General features: G+C 37.4%; 1 protein-coding gene across 1 annotated transcript in view; it reads right to left on the reverse strand.

Annotated features, from left to right (window-relative positions):
* The window catches only part of LOC123232492 (vomeronasal type-2 receptor 26-like), a 47549-nt gene extending 27101 nt beyond the window's left edge, over positions 1 to 20448 (reverse strand). Inside the window, exons 1-4 of the mRNA XM_044658943.1 lie at positions 20282 to 20448; positions 18015 to 18354; positions 12732 to 13535; positions 1111 to 1338 (exon numbers count right to left, since the gene is read on the reverse strand). Of these exons, the coding sequence (XP_044514878.1) occupies positions 1111 to 1338; positions 12732 to 13535; positions 18015 to 18354; positions 20282 to 20319 (1410 nt within the window). The 5' untranslated portion in view covers positions 20320 to 20448. The remainder of the gene's footprint in view (positions 1 to 1110; positions 1339 to 12731; positions 13536 to 18014; positions 18355 to 20281) is intronic.
* Between the last annotated feature and the right edge of the window lie 2285 nt (positions 20449 to 22733).

The following is a 22733-nucleotide window of genomic DNA, read 5'->3' on the forward strand; positions in this document are numbered from 1 at the left end:
GGGGGGGGGTGAAGGGGAAAGGTGGAGCATGAATCATGTAACCATGTTAAAAATGAATATTAATAAATGTTTAAAAAAAATTCATGGAGGAAATAAAGTAAAGAATGATATGTTACAATTTAAAAAAAAAAATAATTACTTGAAGAAGAAAAAATTTAAAAAATGCAATTAGAAAGCCCAGTAAAATATGTGGGTAAAAGTCTCCTGTAGGACTCTCACCCAATCTCCACAACAGCTTTACTGGGAAAAGAGAGAGAGAGGGAGGAGCTACACAAAACTTATATCTTCCCTAGGTTAGTGCCCAGACTGAGTGTGCAAATAGGATCCTAGGAAAGAGAGTCCTGGGGACCAAATTCTAATTACACAGCTTCAAGGATCTGGGCCCTAACAACACGTGGTATAGTCAATTATTCATGACAATTCATGTAATTTTGAGCCAAGGCAAGATATTTTATTATAAAGCTATGGACTTCTCCCAGGCCCATTAATCAATAAGTATATATAAGAGAATGCCCACTAGACATATACGCAAAATATATTATTTCAATCCCCTTTCATTAGCAACCATGTGACTTTGGCTGAACTACTCCTCTGCTTTGGGTTTTATATTTGTCATTTGAAAAAGAAGATTGATGAAATGCAAAGGTCCCATTCACTTATAATATTCTATAATTCTTTGTGTAATCCTGTCCATTGTAAGAACTCTGATGGCTAAAAGAAAGGCTGAATAATGTTCTAGAATATCTACATTAATTTTTTGTTCACATATGATGTAAGGCAGACAGAATCAAAGCTGTGATGGAGTTCATTTTTTAAAAAGAAAGTAAATAATAAATCCAGCCATAATTTGGTAAATACAATTTGAGAAACCAAATTGTTTTTGAATATTCAGAAATGCAGTGAATTTTATAAAATAAATTGAGTGATTTGACTACTTACTCTTTGTCATCCTGGGAAGAAAGTGGAAAGAGGGAGCAGATGATGATTTGGCTATGTATGAATTTATAAGAATAGCTAATATTTGTGCAGGATTTTAACCTTCAAAAGTTCATTGTGTAAATGATCTAAGAAATATGATATATTTCCGTGAAATCTGAAATTGCTTCTGACCTTTGGCTCATTCCAGCCCCACACAATGGCCTCATTACAAATGGTAAAATCTTGACCATATGGAGAATTTGGAATAAACTGTCCCACTTTCACCAGAGCTTCAGTGTCATTGAGAAAGAACAAGTACTCCAAAATGTTATAATGAGCCCCAGAATTTTCCATATCATTCAAAAATACTCGGTCACCAGCACTATTGTTGAATTGCATTTTCTTCAGAAAATTGTGGAGCTGAAAGGGAAGAAATATCAGTCACTGCCTAGTGCCCAAAGTCAGGTTTCTTATGAAAGAAAGATATATGGCCTTTATAGGAGATCCCAGTCCTCATGGCCCAAAGTCATTGCTCTTGTTTGGTGTGAGTAATAAATATCTAGGTTTCTGTAAGAAATGATCTAGAGAGTAGACTGTATTCTATGGAATAGTTTAGTGTTTCCAGTTTAATGTTGGCTAAAAAGATGTTAATTGAAATCTGAGTTAAAGGTTCCATTCATCCCTGCATGTAGTGCTCACAACATTTTTCCGAATTGCAGAGAAGTCACATAATTCTTAGACCAAAGTCTGGCCTAGTCCCATTTTAATAATTTGGAATGTATTCAAGAGACATCATATTGAAATGACATTTAAGGAAAGAATGCCCATCATATTTAATCTTATTTCGTTTACACACTATATTATAGCTAGTCTCTCTTTTTTGCTATGGCTTGAACTATATATGATATCTCTTTCCTCCCTATCTTTGCATTGACTATTTTTCAATAGAATGCACTCATTCAGCCTTTATGACCAGAATATTTAGATTACACACTGTCTCATTTTCCTTTTTTTATTTATTTTGAATAAATATACACATGTACATACTTTTCTCCAATAGATCTTTTAGCACCTTGAGGACAGAAACTCTTTAGTTTGTATATTTTCACCTCCATTGCATAGCTTTTCACAAATTTGAGATGATTCATTTTAGATTCTGTAGTATAGAATCATATTTAAAACTTCCTTTTAATTTGAGTGAAAATGGTTTTTATTTTTTAATAAAATTCTCTGATCTAGCAATTTTTTTCAGACTTTTCCCTAGTAGTAATTTGGAATTACTCTCTTTGAGTTATAAAACACTGTATATTACTATTACTGGGTCTGCTTCCCAAGGATATTAGGGAAAATAAAAGTAATCTAGATATTCCAAAATTTTTATAGCATCTCTTTTAGTGGTGGCAAAGAACTGGACAGCAAGATGATGTCCAACAACTTAGGAATGACCAACTAGATTGAGGCCTAGGATTGTGATGGAATACTATTGTTCCATAAGAAATTATGAGTAGATTTTTTTTAAATATGGAAAGATTATGAGATAATGAGTAGTGAAATTAGTAGAACCCAGAAGATATTATCTGCTATGATTTAAATTCTCTGGATTCTGTATCTCAATTTATAATTATTTAGGAAATAATAAAAAGGAGTCCTGAGGAAAAGAAGACACAAACCTCATGTGGCCAGTCATTTTCTAGGCATCCTCTCCCCGAAACAAGTAATGCCAGTTCAAAACCAGACCTTGGGCATACTAGATCTCCCATAGAGTGCCCCAAGCAAGACTGAGCCCTCCTAGACAGTCCCAAGCCAGACCACCTCTACAGGCATTCTCCTACCTGCCTCCCCCCAGCCAGTAGTACAACAACATGCACAGGTGTTCTCTTAGCCACCTTCTCTCTCTGCAATTCCAAGGCAAGAAACCTTACTTCCTTCCCTTAGGCCAATTTATGCTCTCCATAACATGTCTTTCCTGGGCCCTTCTGAGTTGGAAGAGTCTACCTCAGTCTTGATATGAGGTGAGTCTTGCAGATACTAAAAATCTCTGATGAGGACAAAGTGTTGTTCTGTGTCATTCATGAAAAAATTCAACTTCAGACCTTTTCCACAGGGAATAAGACAGGACTTTATTGTGGGTTTGGGGGACAAGACAAAAGGGTAAGCTCTTCTCCTCTAGGTAGTGTGTTTGTGCCCTTCTTTCCAGGGGTAGGAATGTGTTCCTCTCCTTAAGTGAGAAGGCATGTTACACATAGCTGTTGGGTTAATTTGTCGGTGGGCATTCTCCCTAATCAGGACAAATTATACTCACCACAGCCCACAAGCACTGCCCATACCAGGGGGACCTGCCCTCTCTCATCATTCTCCCTTCAAACAATTTGAATCCAAAATTCATTTTGGGGTCATGAGGGATGAAAGTCATATTTTCCATAACTACCTCAGGTTTACAAAGGGCCTAGAGTTGTACCTGACTGAAATGGAGTGAGTTTTGAAGGGTTCTATGAGTGGAAGGAGGACTAAGCAATATCCAGTAGATGATGCTGAATAGGTAGACAGCTTTCTTGAGCCCTCATCTGAGGTTTCAAGGTTTTGAACCTAGAGAAAAAATACTCAAGGAATGTCTTCATGGATCATTTAGGGGTCTTCCCAAAGAGGTACTTAAGATCTCTACAGGTGCATAAGTCTGGTACTGGAGGTATCCTTGGTGGCAGAAAAGATTCAACACGGGAAAGATAAGTCCAGCCAGGCTTCCCCATAACCTTAACAGCAATGGAAGTGGTTGGACTAAAATAATAGGGTCCTTTCCACCATGGGTTAACCTGTTCTATACCCTAAGTCCTCCAGGTCCTCAGAAATATTAGTTCCCTCAGATGTCCTAGGTTAGCCAAGGGCTCTTCTGCTACTTCAGGCAGGAGGAGATATACATCAGTAAGTACTTGACAATGCCTTTTGAAAATTGAAATAGGGGAATGGGGGAGTCTGGAATACTTGATATGAAAGTTAAACACTCAACTTATCCAGGGAACCTAATTAAATATTTGTGAGCCCTTGCGCTTATAACACTGATCTTCTTGTGAAATTTCTGATATAAACTTTATCTCCAGGTTGATAATCATGTAGGTTAAAGCCAAGTGGCACTCTTTGCTGCATTAAAGATAACTTTTGAAATTCATCTAATCTTTCTTTCAATAAGGTCACATACTCATAGATTTTGCACTCAGTTCCTAGATGTGATAGGTAATTAGTGTCTTGTGGAGCTTTTCTTACCCATTATTGCTGACCATACAGTAGTTCAAATGGTGACAAGTGTGTTTGACTATTGGGCTGTCTTCTCAAGTAGAAAAGCGCCATAGGTAAGACATCTGGCCATTTAAGATGACTTTCTGTACACAGCTTCCCAATCATTGATTTCAAAGATTGATTAGTTCGTTCCACAGCTCCTGATGACTGAGGTTGATAGATAGAACATAGATGTCTCTTAATTCCTAGCACCTGGTAGATTTGCTTTAGAATAGAGTTTAAAAAATGACTACCAGAGTCAGATGAGATTACTGTTGGGATAGAGAATCTTGGAATTATCTCCCTCAGTAGCATCTTTGCTAGGAAAGCTGCATCATTTTTCTTGGCTGGGAATGCCTCTGGTCATTTTGTTAGCTTGTCCACTATCATGAATATGTACCTATATTTTTGACATCTTGGTATTGTGACAATCTATTTGCAAGCACTCAAATGGTGTGAATGCTAGTGGTTTTCCTCCATAGGCTTTGGTTTTAATTATAGCCTTGTTATACTGTTGGCACACTATACAACTGTCACACACCCGTTTGGCTTCTGTTGTCACACCTATAGCTATCCAGCTTTTGCGAATTGTATCCACAATTCCTAAAACTCCATAATGGCCTTTTCTGTGAATTGCTGAGCAAGCAGTATGGTGCAGTAATTTTGACAAAAATGGTTTTCCAGAAATGGACTTCCATACTCCATTCACTAGATTGGCTCCAAGGTTTTTCTGCCAATATTCCACTACCTTTTGTGAGTAAGCTTGTAGTAATTCATGTTTATCCACTAAGGATAAGTGAAATATAGCTTTTGGTCCAAATCTAGCTGCAAACTTCGCACTGATGTCTGCTCTGTAATTGCCTAGCTGTACTGGTCCCATTAACTTTTGATGTGCTTGACAGTGAATGACAGATAACTTTGATGGTAACTATGTGGCTTCTAACAATTCACTTATCAGTTTTCCATATGCTATTGCTTTCCCATTTGAAGTTATGAACCGTCTTTTCTTCCAGATTTCTCCAGATGCATGAACTACCGAAAATGCATATCTCAAGTCTGTAAAAATGTTCACAGCTTGGTTTTTAGCAATTTGGAGAGCTTGTGTTAATGTGTAGATTTCTGCTCCTTGTGCCAAGATGTCTGGCAGAAGTGCTGCATACCATAGGGTTTCATTTTGGGTAGTGACTGCTGCTCCTTAAACTCTTTGCTGATTATGTTGTTAACTCGAGCCATCACAGAAAAGTGTAAGACCGGCTCCTTCCATAGGAATATCAGAGAGATCTTCTCTAGCCTTTTGCACTATTTCCAGTGTATCACTACAACTGTGAAGGCTATCCCCTTCTAGTGGTAATTCAGGGATAAGAGTTGCTGGATTAATGGTTTTACATTTATGGAAGGTTAAGTTCTCATTTGTTAATAAAATTGCTTGGCACTGGGAGAGATGTTGTGATTTAAAAGCTTGCAGATTTGCATTCCTCAGCATGGTTTCAAGTTGGTGCTGTGAATATAATATTAGCTTCCCTCCCGGACTTGCTTAGAACTTTTCCTAACCATCAGAGTCACAGTAGCAATAATCTTTAAACAGGAAACCATTCCTTGGATAACTGGATTGAACGTTGAACTGTAGTAGGCAATAGGTCTCAAGTTGCTTCCTAAGTATTGTGTGAGCTCTGCACAGGCAATTCCTTTATCCTCATGGATAAACAGGTGAAAAGTTTTGTTGTGGTCTGGAATGCCTAATGCAGGAGAAGATAGAATTGCTCTCTTTAACTTCTCAATGGCATGCTTGTGTTCCTTTGTCAGCTTCTCTGGTTTTTTGATGTCTTTCCTGGTTAACTCTGTTAAAGGTTTTGATATTAGAGAAAACCCAGGAATCCACTGTCTACAGAAGCTGGTCATGCCAATTATTGCTCTTAATTGCTTTTTGGTCTTAGGTAAGCTGAGTCTTTGTATGTCTTCTACTCTCTTTTTGGATATGCTCCTAGTTCCACCTTGCAATGTGAAACCCAAAAACTCAATTTTATCTTTAACCTACTGGACTTTATTTCTGGATATTATATGCCCTCTCCTATACAGTTCTTCTATGAGATGAATGCTATTTCATTGACAGATATCTCCAATTGGTGACATTAGCAGGATGTCATCTACATAATGCACCAATTTGCTGGCCATGAATGACATAGAGTCAAGATCTTTTTGCAATATTTGACAGAAGATACTCCCACTATTTATGAACCCCTGGGGCAAACGTGTTCAATTTAAGGTCTTATTTTCCCAGGTGAAAGCAAATAATCTTTGGCTGTCCTTGTGGATTGGGATACTAAAGAAAGATCAATGACGGTGTACCATTTCGAATTTGGTGTAATTCCTGCAATTATTTGTGATGGACTTGGAATAACTGCATGGATTTGTTCCACATATGAATTTATTGCCCAAAGATCTTGTACCATTCTCCATTGGGTGTTACCATTAGCATCTAACTTTGCCTTTTTTATTGGTAATATAGGAGGATTAAATTCTGAAAATCTATGTACTAGTATGCTTTGATCTAATAGGCTTTGAATTATTGATCTTATTCCTGCCACTGCCTCTTTGCTTAATATAAATTGAGGAATTCTAGGTGGTGACACTCCTCCTTTCACCTTTATCCTAACTGGCTTAGCAGATAGGATCCTACCTACATCTGAGGAACTACCAGCCCAGACTCCTATGGGTAGTGTATCTGGAATCTTATAGATGTTGTCTTGATCCAGTACTAAGATTGTGTGATCTTCTGCTATTGTATCTAAGCACAGGTTGGGATGATGTTTCAATGACCTTTTGGGAAGATGCAAATATATTTCCCCATTTGTCTGGTAATAGATTGTTGTGGCTAATTTACATAAGATATCTCTACCTATGAGATTGTTTGGACATGATGGTAATAACAAGAATTGATGGTCGAATTCTATGGGTCCCAACTTCACCATTTTGGGCTGAAATTTTGGTGCAGTTTGGGGTATGCCCAATGCTCCTTTTACTATGACTGATCCAAGCATCTCACAATCTCTAGGGAGATTCTTTAAACAACTTATATCTGCTCCTGTATCAATTATCTCATTTATATATTCATCATTGATTTGAATTGTGATCAATGGTTCTTTATTGTTATTGTTATGTAAAAGTAGCATCTGTTTCTCTTCTCTCAGTGACAGTGGAGTAATAGTTTCAGAACTTAATGCCTCTCTATCAGGAGATATACTGTAGTCTAATGATGAATTCACTTATGTCTGCCTCCATGTGCAGTTCCTTTTTGATGTCCGATTCTGCCCCTCCCCCTAGCTGTTCGTCTTCTGTGCCTAGAGTACAAAATGGCTTCTCTTGGACAACAGTTTGAATTTTGTCCGTTTTCCCCTCCACTCCAGGGCATTGTGAGTCTCCATTCATGTTTCCAGGGAAAGGATTAGGTGTATTTTCCTTCCCTATGACCAGGTCTTGAGGTCTCAGCCCTGTGTGTGTGGTATCTTTTAAGCTGTAGATGTTCACGGGTAAGCCTGCCTCTGTGAGCCTCGATTTCAAAGTGTCCTCCATTTTTTCAAATTTTCCTCTTGCTGGCCGCTTTGAAATCACGGTGCTCGCTACATTGTTTCTAGGCTTGAAACTCTCAGCCTCGGGGTTTAGGCAGGAATGTATCCCTTTTTCTGTTGTTATGATGCTCCCTGAGCTAGAGGTTGGAGTCTGAAACAGTGTTTCTCTCTCGCCCTCCATTTTGATATCAGGTGTTACATTAAGTGAAGTTACTTCTTTCTCCCTGGCAAAGCACTTCTCTCGGGCTTGGCCATGTTACCAAGTCTTTCCCCTGAGCTTCTCACATTGTCCAGCATAGCTAGCGATTGGCTATTTGCAACAATGTTACTCTGACTGTCTAGTTCAAAGTATGAATCACTTGTAACTAAGCTCTTGTCAATTTCTTTCACTTCTTCCTTTGAAGTCTGTGAAAATTTAGTGCTTTCCACAAGAGAAGAATTTGTCCCCATAGATATGTCTATGCAACTCTCTCAATTCATCTTCCATCTCTACCTCAGCAGAGGACTTTTGTCTTTTCTCTAGTGTGGTGTATTGATTTTCCTCATTAATGTCTATCATTAGTATTTGAGCCTCATTCTTTCCTTTGAGCTTTTTGCTCTCTTTATTTGTATTTTCTCTTGGTTGGTGTGTATTACAGGTTAACCTTCATTGTGTACTTCTTGGTCTTATTCCTAATTTCAAATATTTTTCCATTTCACCTAGAGATGGCTCATCTGATTTTTTACTATCATGTTGGCAACAATCTTGTGACTTTTGAGATTTGCTTGCCCAATTGCTGTTGACATAAGTTTTCTTGTAATTATCAGTCCTATCCTTATTAAAATCAATTTGTTTCCTGAATCTACATTGTCTTATCAGATGACCTGGTTTATTGCACAAGAAAATTTTTGGAACTCAATTTTTGGGCTTCTTCTGATTATAATAAGTATTTTTTGGTCTAAATTCTCTATTTTTGGTGATTTGTAAACCATAATTTTTAAATTCTTCTCTGTATCAGTCTCTCCTTGCCTCCTTCAATTCCTATCTCAACTCCTGAATTATCTTGTCTTTCTCTGAGTCTATCTCATGTCTAATCTGCTGTTCTTTCTGTTTAGATTAATATATGTATGTGGCATATTTTCTTATTTCTTCCAGTGACAACTCCTCCCACTGTGGACAACTTTGCCTGAAATACACCTGAATAGGCACACTAGTTCCCTTTATGAATTGCCTCTTTATGTGGGGTAATGCTTCATCTGCCTGGTCCCTATTGAAACCTAGGAGATTTTCAGAGTTCTCAATCAACCTGTCTAGGAACAAACTCGGGTGCTCATCCTCAGTTTGCCTCATCCGTTCAAATTTATTCCACCCATTTGACCTTTTGCTATGAATTTTGCCTGCCTCCAATAGATCTGTCCTGCATTTTATCAATTCTCTCATATTAGCAGGTGAACTCAAATCTATTGCTGAGTGATCTCTTGGCCAGTCCACTAAATTTGCATTGTTCATAGTTTCATCAATGAATCTTGTTTTCTCACTTGGAGTGAAAAATTTGTCAAGTATAAACTCCACATCAGCATAAGATGGATTAAACACCCTAAATGTATGCTTCAGCTCCTTTGTGGCCTTGTAAGGAGACAGAAAGAATTTGGGGAATCTCCTTTTCAACACTTCCAGATCCTGAGCCGTGAACACCTTGTATGTTTTCATGTTCACTGCTACCCCATCAGCCCGGAATTGTGTTTGGTCAATTATTGGTAGCAAGGTCACAGTAGCAGGTGCCATTGCTCCAGCCTCAGTTTGTGCAGCTGTCCCTGTTTCAGTTTCTGTCTGTGTGCTAGTGTCTGTCATCTTTACTTTGGGAGTCTGCTTGTCTTTTGGTTTATACATGCCCTTGATGGTTTCTAATTGCATTATGGTGTGTTTATCCAGATCTTGACCTAATCTTATTCTGTTGTTTGTTTCAATCATCAACCTCATTTGTTCTTTCATCATGGCTATGATGTCATCCTTATCATTCTTGCCTTTTCCAAACATCACATTAATCAATTTCCTCACTGCCATTAACCCTTGAATCACAGTTATCAGAACCACTATCAGTGCTTTCAAGTATTATATAAATTCTGCCATGGTTATAGTTAGATATTTATAGGTGTCATAGATGGCTAATATTTTTATGAAATATTCCGGTATAATGTAGAACCATAATTTGATTACTCCCCGAGTGAAAGAATATAAAAACATTGCTATGGTCCCCAGTATAAACAACATCCTAATCAATCCCATTTCTCTTTGCTCTTCTATTCTCTCTTTTTGATAGATTCTATAATCTGGCTTCGCCAAAAACTGTTATAAATAAAGGAGAGTAAACTGGATACTACCACTCTTAATTGGGTGACAGTAGTGGTAGTTCAGATGTGTGGCTAGTGCAAGATCACCTGAGTCTTTCCACCTAGCTAGATGTTGTAACACCTCCCTCCTTTATAATAGTGCTCAGGCAGGATCCTTCAGGTCAGTGAATGGGTATTCCTTTCAGGACCCACCTGGGGTTGATTAATAATAGTTATTGGGCTCCATTAGCTTTGGACACATTTATCTGACTGCGTTTTCTCCCATTCCAGAGAAGTGAAGACACAACCACTCCAGGAAGGAACTTGAAGAGTTTATATAATTTTGGAAAGGAAGGAATATTTAGGAAATGGGAAGAGGAATAGGAAACCCTAAACTAATCTTTGATAATATTAATCCCTCAGGACTGTAGGCAGGTGAGTGATTCTGGCTTGTTTTAGCTCCCCTGGCTCAGCCTGGCCACAACCAAACCAGGGCAACCAAGCTGTTGTATGATGTCTCTCAGTTTCTTCTTCTTGCCAGATATTATGCCTTTCACAGCCTTTAGGAACCACCCTTTCCACCCACTTCTTCTTCTCCTGACCACTTCCCAGATCCCTCCTGGGCCCTGGGATACCTAGATACCGAAGGATGGTTTGAATACCTAAATATCTAGGGGACAGAAGAATAAGAGGATTCTCGGTCTGGATACAGTTTGGCAAATGTCAATGAGGTTCAGACAGGAGTTCTTGCAAGGTTGAGCCAAGAAAGCCTCAGATCCCAATAGACCAGGGTCTACAGATCCCAGGTCCAAAGGAAAAGGCAAAGAACCCTTTGTCAGGGACTGCCAGGGTATTTATAACCCCCTAGCCAACTGCTTTCTCTCCTGTCCTCATGGCCTCTGGGAACATTCTGAGGTCCAATGGTCTTCACCTGTCAATCAATGGTGGGACTCTCAGCTCCCAGAGTTTCAACACTCAACTTATCCAGGGAACCTAATTAAATATTTGTGAGCCCTTTGCGGTTATAATGAGATGTTAGGAAGCAACATAAAAGGATTTTAATAATAAAATAAGGTAGGGCAAGTGGGAATGGGGCAAACTACTCTTAACCACTATAGGAGGGAAGATACAGGGGTTTAAATGGTTCAGGAAATCAGGGCAGAGAAGATAAAACTTACACTATACTAGACTAGACTAAATACAAGCTTGACAGGGTTTGGGGATCTCACTACTTACTCCAACAATGTTCTCTGCTATCCCAGGGTCCAGGATGTTGGTACAGTCCACTAACTTCACTGGGTCACTTCAATAGGCTGTCACAGACTTGGACGTACACCCTCCAAAGCTGCTGATCCAGACCTATTTGGTAAATCCTCAAGTGGGGTTTCTTCAGTGAAATCAGGGCACACGTTCCTCTACCAGTAGCAAACTTCCCAACTGTCCCAGAGTTCAAAAGCTCTGTGCCCTTTCTGCCACATTCTAAAAGCCCTTAGAATGTTCAACTCAAGCTTGCATTTTCAAATATACTTTTCTAACTTTTACACTTATCTACCTTGATTTATTCCTTATTACAAAATGCAAGCTATTAAATATAAATAACGGATTTTTTCTTCAATCCAGTTTCTAAGTAGTTGTGTAATTACTTCAGCAAGATAGTAAATACAAATCCCTTCCCAAATGCTAAGCTGTGGTGTAAGCAATATTTCTCCTTAAAAATGCTACTTTCCTGGAAGCAGGGCTCAAAATCTCATTACTCATTTTATAGGACCAAATAAAAATATGTTTTTATGTTTTTTTATGTTTTTAAATTTTTTTTTTATTTTAAACCCTTAACTTCTGTGTATTGACTTATAGGTGGAAGAGTGGTAAGGGTAGGCAATGGGGGTCAAGTGACTTGCCCAGGGTCACACAGCTGGGAAGTGGCTGAGGCCAGATTTGAACCTAGGACCTCCCATCTCTAGGCCTGGCTCTCAATCCACTGAGCTACCCAGCTGCCCTAAAAATATGTTTTTAGTTAAACCCGTAATTTAAATGCTGAGGCTATAATAAAATAAGTTTTAAACTACAAAATAATTTTTAAAACCTAGAAAGTTGTAGAATTTGTTTTTAAAAACTGAAAATAAATGTCATGAATATGTATCTGCAGAGTAGAATACTCAAGAGGGAGAAGGAAAAACTGTGAGATTTCTCTTTGTTCTTCCTTGCAGTTTATTGTTTCTATAAATAAAATGTTTGACATTAAAACATTTAATATGAGAGGAGGACTTGCCTTACTCTCTCCAAACATGAAATCCAAACCCTTAACACTTCAACACAGAATCCCTGGCTTCATGTTACAGTTCCAGAACCTCCTTTTCCAGATCACTCTTGGTGATCACTTCTCCCTTAAAACTATTAATTCTTTCTCTCCCTCCATTGCCTTGTTTGTGTCATTTCACTTTTTTATTTGTACCTCCGTACCTAGCATACTGTTGGGCACATATTTAGATCTTAACAAATATTTTTTGATTTATTTATAGATTTCTTAGGAAACTAAAAGACTATATTGTGTAGAAATGTGCAAAGTGAATTTGGGAAGGAAATTTACACATTGAAGAAATAACTAGTCCTTGATGTAAATGCTCTACCTAGCACAATAGCTAGTACAGATGGGTCACTTAATGTTACCTGCCATGGCTGAGGCACCCAGATTTCTTCATTTCTTATAGATTCTCTCTCTGATGTAACAAGAAGCATTTCATGGAGGGCCCTGGCCACAGCATGCACAGCATTGTAGATGGTGTAACTCAGACCAGACATTGCCATGTCAAAGAATTGAAGAGGAAGCATCTCCAAGGAAGCATTGGGTGAGCACTCATTTGGATCCTCATTTTCCATTTTTTTCAGGCCTTTGAATGCTGAGAACCAGAAGTCCTTCAGCAAAGGGTCCTCTGGGTATTTGGCAGGGTTCACTGTCCTGAGAAAGGACTTGAAACCAGGGATCTCTTTTGTCATCTGGGAAAATGAAAGTGCTCCATGGAAACTGTAGCCATCATTCCACTGGGGTCTCATGGTGATGTCCCAATGAGAAGTGGTGATCCAGACCTTCCACAGGAAGATAAGGAAAGGCTGTGAATATCTAAGGATCATGAGTGAATCTGTGTCACCATGAATAATAATGACTTTAACTGAGGATTGCACAATACGTGGCATGAACATATCCTGAGATTCTGTGTGTCTTCTCTCACTCACTGGGAGCTTCTCAGTATAAGCCAGACAGATGTCATGCTTAATCATGTCCCCTTTTAAGTTCCAGAGGAATTCCTCACCTCTCATATCATCTGTGGTCACCAGACCTACCCATGTCCATTCAAAATGTACCATTAACTTGACCATACCATGGTGCAGGGAAGAGTCCCTTTGGGCCATTTGGTAGAGTGAAGGGAACTGGACCTTGTCACTCAGGATGGAATCAAAAGGCCCATAGCTGATCTGGATGGGAAAGAAACATGGGGCATTTTCATTTCAGCACCTTTCATATTATTGAACGATTTCAGGAAAGTATACGTTATCAGTAAATTATGTTGTGTTAAAAGAAAGGTGGTGGATTTAAGAATTAACTACTTAAATTTCAAGGATATTTAAACTGATTTACTTATTCAACATTAAACTATCAAATGCAAACTTTCCTTCACATATGAAGGAAAAGAATATTTAAATTGAACTGGATTAAAAAAATACCAATAATGTCAATGTAAATTCTGACAAGTATTGGGAAGGACCTAGTAGTAACATTTCATATTTTACTAAGAAGTAGTAATCATTGAAATAATTTGATATTATATAAGAAATATGAGTTAGTTAATGAAAAAGACAAGCTATAAAATATGTTGAATTAAACAATCACAGTACCCTAAAGTTTGATAACTCTAAACACTTCAGCTTCTAGGGATGAGAACTTACTATTCATTAAAACTGCAAGGAAAACTGGAAAGCAGTCCTGCAGAATCAAGTTATAGGTCAAAATCTTATATCATGCCAAGATAACCAGCAAGAGGGTAATACCTTAAACATAAAGGATGACATAAAAAAAGACATTTGACGAATAAATCAAAAAATACCTTCCATATTAGTGGATCATGAAACAACTCATGATCAAACAGAGGATTGAGGGGCACAGCAGATAAATGGACAATTCTGAAAACATAAAACTATAAAGTTTTTGCAAAAGCAATGGCAGGTCAGACAAAATTAGAAGAGAAATAAGTAATTGGTGGGAATATGTTTGAATAATTTTCTTGGATAAAAGCTACATTTTTAAGATATCTGAGAAATAGATTTACCAGGAAGAATACTTATAACCAAACAGAAAAATAGTTAAAGAAATAAATGGGCAGTTTTCAATGGAAGGTATGGGTAAGAATCATTAGAACTAGGAACACAGGGAAATGTAAATGAAAGCAACTATGAGGGTCTACTTCACGTTTATAGGATTGGAAAAGTTAATAATCAAAGAAAATTACAAAAGTTAGAGGAGCTTTGGGAATTTGACATATCATTGGGGATCCTTTAGCTGTTGTGGAAAGCAATTTGGAAGTATACCTCAAAAGTTACTAAATTGGGCATATCCTTTGATACCATGATAATACTATTTTGCATGAACTTAAAAGAGCTTTTTTAAAAAAAGGAAAAAGACCAATGGATAGAAAACTATTTATACCAGTTCTTTTTATGGAGGCAATGAATTACTGTGAGGGTTCTCATCAATTTGGGAATAATTGAATGAGTTATATGAATATGGGGGAATGTTATTATTTTGAAATAAATAATTGTTTAGAACTAGTTTTATTTCTGTGAAGAGTGTTTTGTTATATTCATATAAATCCTGAAGTTGTCTTGGCAAGTAGATTCCCAGGTATTTTATCTTGTCTAGAGTTATGTTAAATGGGATTTCTCTTTCTAACTCTTGTTTCTGGGTTTTGTTAGAAACATAAAAAGGCTGATGATTTATTGGGGTTTAATTTTTACCCTGCAAGTTTGCTAAAATTATCGATTATTTCTCCTAACTAGTGGATTTTCTCAAATTCTCTAGGTCAGGGGTTGGCAAAGTTTTTGGGCATGAGAGCCATAAACTCCACATTTTTTAAAATGTAATTTTGTGAGAGCTGTACAGTGCTCACAGTGCGTGCTCCTGTAACAGTGCCTGAAAAAAATTGACTTTATGGCTCCTGCAGAAAGAGCCATATCTGGCCCTCAAAAGAGCCAGATATGGCTCGAGAGCCATATGTTGCCAACCCCTGCTCTAGGTATACCAACATGCCATCTACAAAGAGGGATAGTTTAGTTTCCTCATTGCCTACTTTGATCACTCCACTTTCTTTTTCTTCTCTAATGGCTACTGCTAGTATTTCTAGTAGAATATTGAATCATAATGGTGATGATGAGCATCTCTGCTTTACTCGTGATAATATTGGAAGGCATCTAAATTATCCCCATTACAGATGATACTTGCTTTTGTTTTTAAATGAATACTGTCTATTATTTTGAGGAAAGGCCCTTTATTCCTATATTTATTTTCTAGTGTTTTCAATAGGAATGAGTATTAAATTTTGTGAAAGGCTTTTTCCTGCATCTATTGGATACAAAGAGTTTAAATAAAATATTAGCAAGGAGATTACTGCAACATATCAGGAGATCATACACTATAACAGATGTAATTCATATCAGCAATGGAGGACTGGTTCAATATTAGGAAAACAAACAAAATAATTGAACATATCAATAGCAAAACCTTCAAACATCACAGGATTTTTGTGATCTTGATTGCTATTTCTTATGGTGAAATACTATTTGATTACACTCATATAACACAACATTTTAGTCATTCCCAGATTTATCTGCGTCCTCTCTACAGCTATTTGCCACAAATAAAAAACAGATAACATAAATATTTTTGTGCAAGTAGGTTCTTTTCCCTTATCTTTGATCTCTTTGGCATACTGACATAAGGGTGGTATTGTTGGGTTAAAAAGTAGATATATAGAGTTGTGACAAGACAAAGAATAAGAAGATAGGATGTAGTTTTGCAAGGGCTAATACTGCTCTGAGAAGATAGATCTTGCCCAGGATCATGAATAATTCTCCTACTGATAAATGGTCAAAAGATATGAATAAGTAGTTTTCAGAAAAAAGAAATCAAAGCTATTTATAGTCATATAAAATCCCCTAAATTACTATTGATTAAAAGACATGTGAAGCATCACTTCATAATTCTCAGATTAGTTAATGTGACAGAGGAGAAACATGGGAAATGTTGGAGAGAATGTGAAAAATAGGGACACTGATGCTTGTTGATGGAGTTGCCAACTGATCCTACCCTTCTGGAAACTATTTTGAAACTATGTCCAAAGTGGTATAAAACTGTGCATAACCTTTGATTAGGTATATTCGTGGAAGTGATGAGACTTGTCCACTTAACTGTATATAGAGAGATTAAAAGAGAAAAGGTTGACATGTTGACTATGAGGTTATGACCATGAGTTAGAGAGAGGAGTAAATGACTGACTTCAAGAGAAAAAGAGAAGTATGGATTTTGAGGTGTTTGGGGATAGGGAAGTAGTGAGGTTAGGTTTATAGCCAAAAGAGATTTTTAGAAACAAAAAAGTACTTGTAAAGAAAAAATTACACCAACTTTGTGTGTAGCCAAGAAATTCAAAATTGAGGAGATCTCCATCAACTGGAGGAGAGCTGAACAAGTTACAATTTATGATTGTAATGGAACACTATTGGTTTCAAGAAGAAATGAGCAGGATGCTTTCAGAACAAACTTGGAATGACATGAATTGGTACAAAGTGAAGTGATGAAAACCATTTGTAAAACATTGTATAAAGTAATATCAATATAGTAAAATAATCAACTATTAATCTCAGTTATTCTTAGAAATACCAAGATCCAAGATAAATCAGAAGCTTATGTGAGGAGAAAATTCTGTCCAGCATCAGATAAAGAGTACATCAAATAGGAATGCATATCAAAGCAGACTTTTACATTTTTTTCTTAGTTTTTCTTGCTCCCCCCCACTTTGGTTTAAGTTCTCTTTTGCAATAAAATTACTATGTGACTATATTTATGATGATTGTTAAAGGAAAATTTATATTAAATAGTTTATTTTTGAAGATGGGGTAAATAAGGGAGTAAAGAAAAGAATTTGGATCACAAAAATTTTTAAATGAATATTTAACATTTTTCATGTATATTTGGAAAAATTGAAATATATGTTTTTACAAAATAAGAGTTTCACTTCAAACTCCTTTTCCATACTTTCCTTTTTATCTTCAAAACAGCCATTTATTCCTATATGTGACACATTCATAGCATTAAAGTCATCTTTGACTGGTTCCTCTCCTTTAATCTCTCTAATATACAATTTGAAATCTTGTCAGTTCTACATACATTTCATATTTATTTATCCATCACCAACTTCTCCACAGGCCTTAGGTCTTGCATCACCAATTGACTATTAGACCTTAGAAATTGAATGTCTTACATACATCTTAACTTCATAGGACCCAAATTAACTCATTATTTCCCACCCTCAAACTAACTCCTCTCTAAACCTTTGTCCTTTCCTAATTTCCCTATTTCTGTTGAAGATATTAACATCCTTCTAGTCATGTAAGTTTTACAATTTTTCATACCATACTCCCTGCTGAACTACAAGTCAGGGCATTTGGGCTCTCATCTTAGTTCTGCTTCCAAGAGGCTACATGACTTAGGGAGTGCTTCTGCCCAGGGTAATCTTCAGTCTGCTAGAGACGGGTGTATATCTAGGATGCTTAAGCAAGACAAAAATTGAAAACCTAATTCAATTTTCAGCCCATAGTTTGATTATTACTGAAGGACACTCTACTACTCCCAAGACTGAGTAGTTTGAGAAAAACACATAAGGTGGCTGTCTCAGTACCCCCCACCTGTGGAAACTTGTAGATCTCCAGCAGGGTCCCCATCTGGATAGACAGAGCTGAGGTGGCTCCTCCAATGATAGCCACAGACTTGTCCTGCCCCCAGCAGCTGTAGTTAGGGATAAACTGGCTCTGCCCAGACAGCCACCTCAGGGAGCTCTCCAGGGTTCTCTCATCACTGTGGTAGGCATTATAGACATAGAATCCCAGGTTAGAAATATTGGGTAACAGATTGGGGTCCCTGTTGATCTCCTCCACAGCAAATACCAGGGCCAGGACCTGCTGGTAATTTTTGTGCAGCCACCTGAGGGATAAAGAGTAGGAAATTAAGAACAAAATATTCAAATTCAATTCATTAGACTCAGTCAGCAAGCAATTTTTTTCAGCACTTAATATATATATATCAGGCACTGTGCATGATGCTGGGGATCAAAAGAAAAGGAGAATTCCCTCCCTCAATGATCTTCTAATGGGAAAACAACATATGTATAAATAGCTCCTTTCAGTTCCTAAAGATCCTCTCTTTGTTTAAGACATAGCTACAGCACAAACTTGCAGATTTTTTCATGAATCTTGATTTTCTCAATGTCTTTTGCTTCCATTCCAAATGATCTCAGTGTAAAAAGTGCCAAGCTTACAGTCAAGAAGACCTGAGCTCAAATCTAGTTTCAGATATATAGTAGTTTTATGACCCTAGGCAAGTAAATTAACCCTGTTTGTCTTGGTTGCTTCGAATGTAAAATGAGTTGGAGAAGGAAATAGCAAACAACCACTCCATTATCTTTGCCAGAAAAACTTGAAATGTGTACACAAACTGCAATACAATTAAAATTACTGAAAACAATACTATATTACTTCAGATTATATTCATGTAATGTACATTTTATATGAAAATATTGTTTTCTTCATTAAAATGTAAATTCCTCGTAAGTGGGATGGGTTATTTCCTTGGGCTTATTTCTTCTCAGCTGCTTCTAGAACAGTGCCTGGTAAACAATAGTACTTAATAAATATTTGAATAACTGATTCTTCAGGCAAACCATTGCCATATTCTTATTCCTTTCGATTACAATTTGGATTGGAAGGCAGTTTTGCCCCATCAAAACCCACTTCCTTGCACTTATCTACAACTCAGTCAAAATGGATATTTTTCAGGAATTTTAAAAAAACTCATTAGGTGTGGAGGGAGTAGGACCTGCCACCCCCAACAATCAGCAAGGACCAACTCTGAGCAGGAAGTGAAAAAGTACAGACAACCTAAAAAAAGATTCAAATAATATAATGCAATGTAATAGCCACTTCATTTCCATATTTTTGACTGTTGAATGAAGATTAACCCAGTGAGCACAGGAAGGGAGATAACTGGGGAAAACAAGAAATAGAGTGATAATTGATAAAGTGATAGGATAGTAGAAACAGAATATGCAGAAACAGAAACTCAGAAGGGAATATCCAGTCACCTATTGGCTATTTTTTACATCTTTTCCATTCTTATTCAGCTCCCATCTCCTAGTCATATATTTATATTATCTCTAGAACTCCCAAGTTATTTCACCATGGCAATGCTAAAGGACAAACATCCCTGAAAAAAGATCTGGATTTTGAACACCAATACTCTAGTTCCTCAGTCAATGTTTTTGTCCATTTCACTTTTGGTTTTGAATTTCAACACGTGAAAATATTGCTACATTTACATACTGTCCCACTGGCAGAAAATGAAGAAGAAAACTTTAAAATCAACCATCAAGAAAGTTGTCAGGACTACATGTGTCCTGAACATGACAGCAGACACTAATGAGGTACATCGCCAAAACTTCAGAAGGTAGGTGTTATTTTACAGGGGAAGAAATGGAGACCCATATTAATTAATTAATTAATAATAATAATAATAGCTAACAGTTATATAGTTAGTAAAGCACTTTACATATGTGATCTCATTTGAACTTCACAAAAGCCCTGAGAGGTTGATGCTATTTTTATTTCTACTTTATAAGAGAGAAAACTGAGGCTCACTGCAATTAATGTGTATTTTTTGAGATTAATAAAATGCTTTCCATACACAATAACATTAGATCAAACAAAAGGTTCTGTCATCTGGTTGAATCATATACCTAGATCTGGCAGAGATCCCAGAGAGAATGTGAGAGAAAACAGAATGAAACCCCTTCTCTAAGTACTTTTTGTAAACTTTACAATGGAAAAGAGAACTTCAAGATAATCAGCCAAGCACTTACTTGTAATCTCTACAACTTTTGTCAGGATGACTTTGAAAGAGATCTGCTCCTATGTCATTACTCACTTCTACAGAATGCATAGGGAGAAAGCTCCCAATAACAAGGTCTCCATCCCTGGAGAGGCTGGGACTGGTTTTTAGGAAGCAATTGGCCTTTTCTGTGATGTGCACAGAAGGTGAGGAGTGTAGGAGAATTACCAGGAGGACAGGAATTATATGGGAATTTTTTCTCTGGCTTTTTGGAGGCATCACTGAACATCAGTTGAAGTCCCAAACACAGAGGTAGTCAATTAGTGGTTAGCCTCTCACAAGGTCACCTTTTTGGGAGGAGTATTTAAGCATCACTGTTTCTTAGATTAGAAACTTTCTTAATGCTCTTGTTTTTTTAAATGTGGACAGATGCCTGCCTTTTCCCTGCCATCAGTCTTCATCCTCAGCCATGGGGAAGCTCTTGGGAACATCTCTACCTGAGGCATCTCCAGCTCTATCATTGAGTCTAACTGTAAAACCAAATTAGAAAAGGAAAAATATGTTTTTGAACCTCTCCCACTGTGCCTGGTAAAGCTCATGGGACTTAAGAAACTTTGAGTTAATTGAGAAGCTTACTTTATCTGTTCATAATGTTTCTTTCTCCTCCACTGGTGACCCATGAGTGTCCCTGTTTCAGCAAGTGGCCATATGGACTCTGAGGCTGACACAAGGTGTTCCATCGGGTATAATTCTTTCTGAAGTTATTCTGGGCTTCACGCAGAAGTCACTGTGAAGTGATTAGATCAGAAACCCTCAGTCATAACAAGCCAAGATGCTCCAAGACCCGTAGTCTTAATAGACACACGTGTATTATAATAATAACAATAAACATTTATGATTGAAAAACACTGTATATATTATCTCATTTGATCCTCAAAACAACTCTGTGAAGGAGGTGACATTATTGTCCCCACTTCATTGATAAGGAAGTAGTTGCATAGCTAATAAGTTTCTGAGTAATATTTGAACTGAGGTTTTCCCAATTCAAAGTCTAAGGCTATTTAACCATGATACTCCCTGTAAGCACCCTATCCTAACCTGGGGCAATGCAGTCCAGTCCTGACAGAATTTCAAGTGTAGATCAGTCTCTTCTAGGTGTTATCTTTGTCCAGGAATTACTTAGAGGTCCTCTTCCCTTCCTATGCCAACTACCTCATCATGATAATTGAGTAGTAGAGACTTATGACAGAATACTAGAAGAGAAAAGTCCCTCTGAGGTCATCAAATCCAGCCCATAGCCAGGAGAAGAAATCTCCCTTCACAATGGTTTCTCCAAAAACTTGAAATTTTACTGACTCCATCAACTCACCATGACACAAGTGACTGTCCTAGAGAAGTGACAAATCCATAAGGATTTGAGCATTATAAAGGACTACAGAAGGCATTTATTCTAATCCATATCTCAAAAATTCGAGTTTCCTAACCCCCTATATATTCTCTGTCTCCAATCAATTATAAACTCATTTGTGGTCATGTCACCACCTCCTGGTATAATTCATTGAATTTTGAAATATCTCTGGAATCTATGTTTAAGCCAACTTATTCCATTTTTCTTCCTCAACATTTCCATACCCAATCTTCAAACACTTGGAGATATCTTTTATTTTCATCTCAATATTTTCTTTTCCAGGATTACCATTTCTATTTCCTTCAATTAGTGTATGTATAATTTACAACTCCTCAGCATGTTGATCTTCCTCCCAGACTACACCCTTCCATACTTCCTCAAAGGAAGGGACACTACAGTAGGAAGGCCACTGGAGATTGCTTTGGAATCAGCTTGTATCTGATTTGTATATGGTACCAGCAAAGCCCTTTACATGACCTCATTTGAGCCTCAACCAGCCCTTGAGGCAGAGGATCAGAGGAGATAAGTGACTTGATTATCATCAGCATGCTGTAGTTTTGTCTCTTTCATTCCAAAACCAGTATCTTACTATTAACTCAACCCATCTACCAACTAACTGAAAAAGTAAGTTAGGCTGTTTCTTAAGGACCGACTAGTTATGTCCACTTTGCTAGTAAGAAAAGGGAATACAAAGATTAAAGCTAGGTCCTGCTCTAAAGGAACCCACAAACTAATGGGGGAGATAACACGCAAACAAATATATACAAGCAAGATATATGCAGGATAAACCTGATAAATTGGAGCTTATCAAGAAATACTAATTTAATGATTTAAAGATTTAATGATTATAAAACTAAGGAAAGGCTTTTTGTAGAAGGTGGGATTTTATCTGGGGAATGAAGGAAGCTGGAGCTGTCAGAACATCAAGATGAAAGTGGGAGATTCCAAGTACAGGGGACAGCTAGTCCCCCAAGCAAATAACTTGAGTCAGGAAATGCAGTATTGAGTGTAAGTAAGAGCCAGGAACTCATTGTGTGGGACTTAAAAAATCATCCTGCCAGGCAACCTAACAATTTTTAGCCTGGGCAAGCTGCTTCCTGGCCCCTGTCTTGTTCAG

This window comes from Gracilinanus agilis, chromosome 1, assembly GCF_016433145.1.
Source record: "Gracilinanus agilis isolate LMUSP501 chromosome 1, AgileGrace, whole genome shotgun sequence".
In the NCBI taxonomy this organism is placed as follows: Eukaryota; Metazoa; Chordata; class Mammalia; order Didelphimorphia; family Didelphidae; genus Gracilinanus; species Gracilinanus agilis.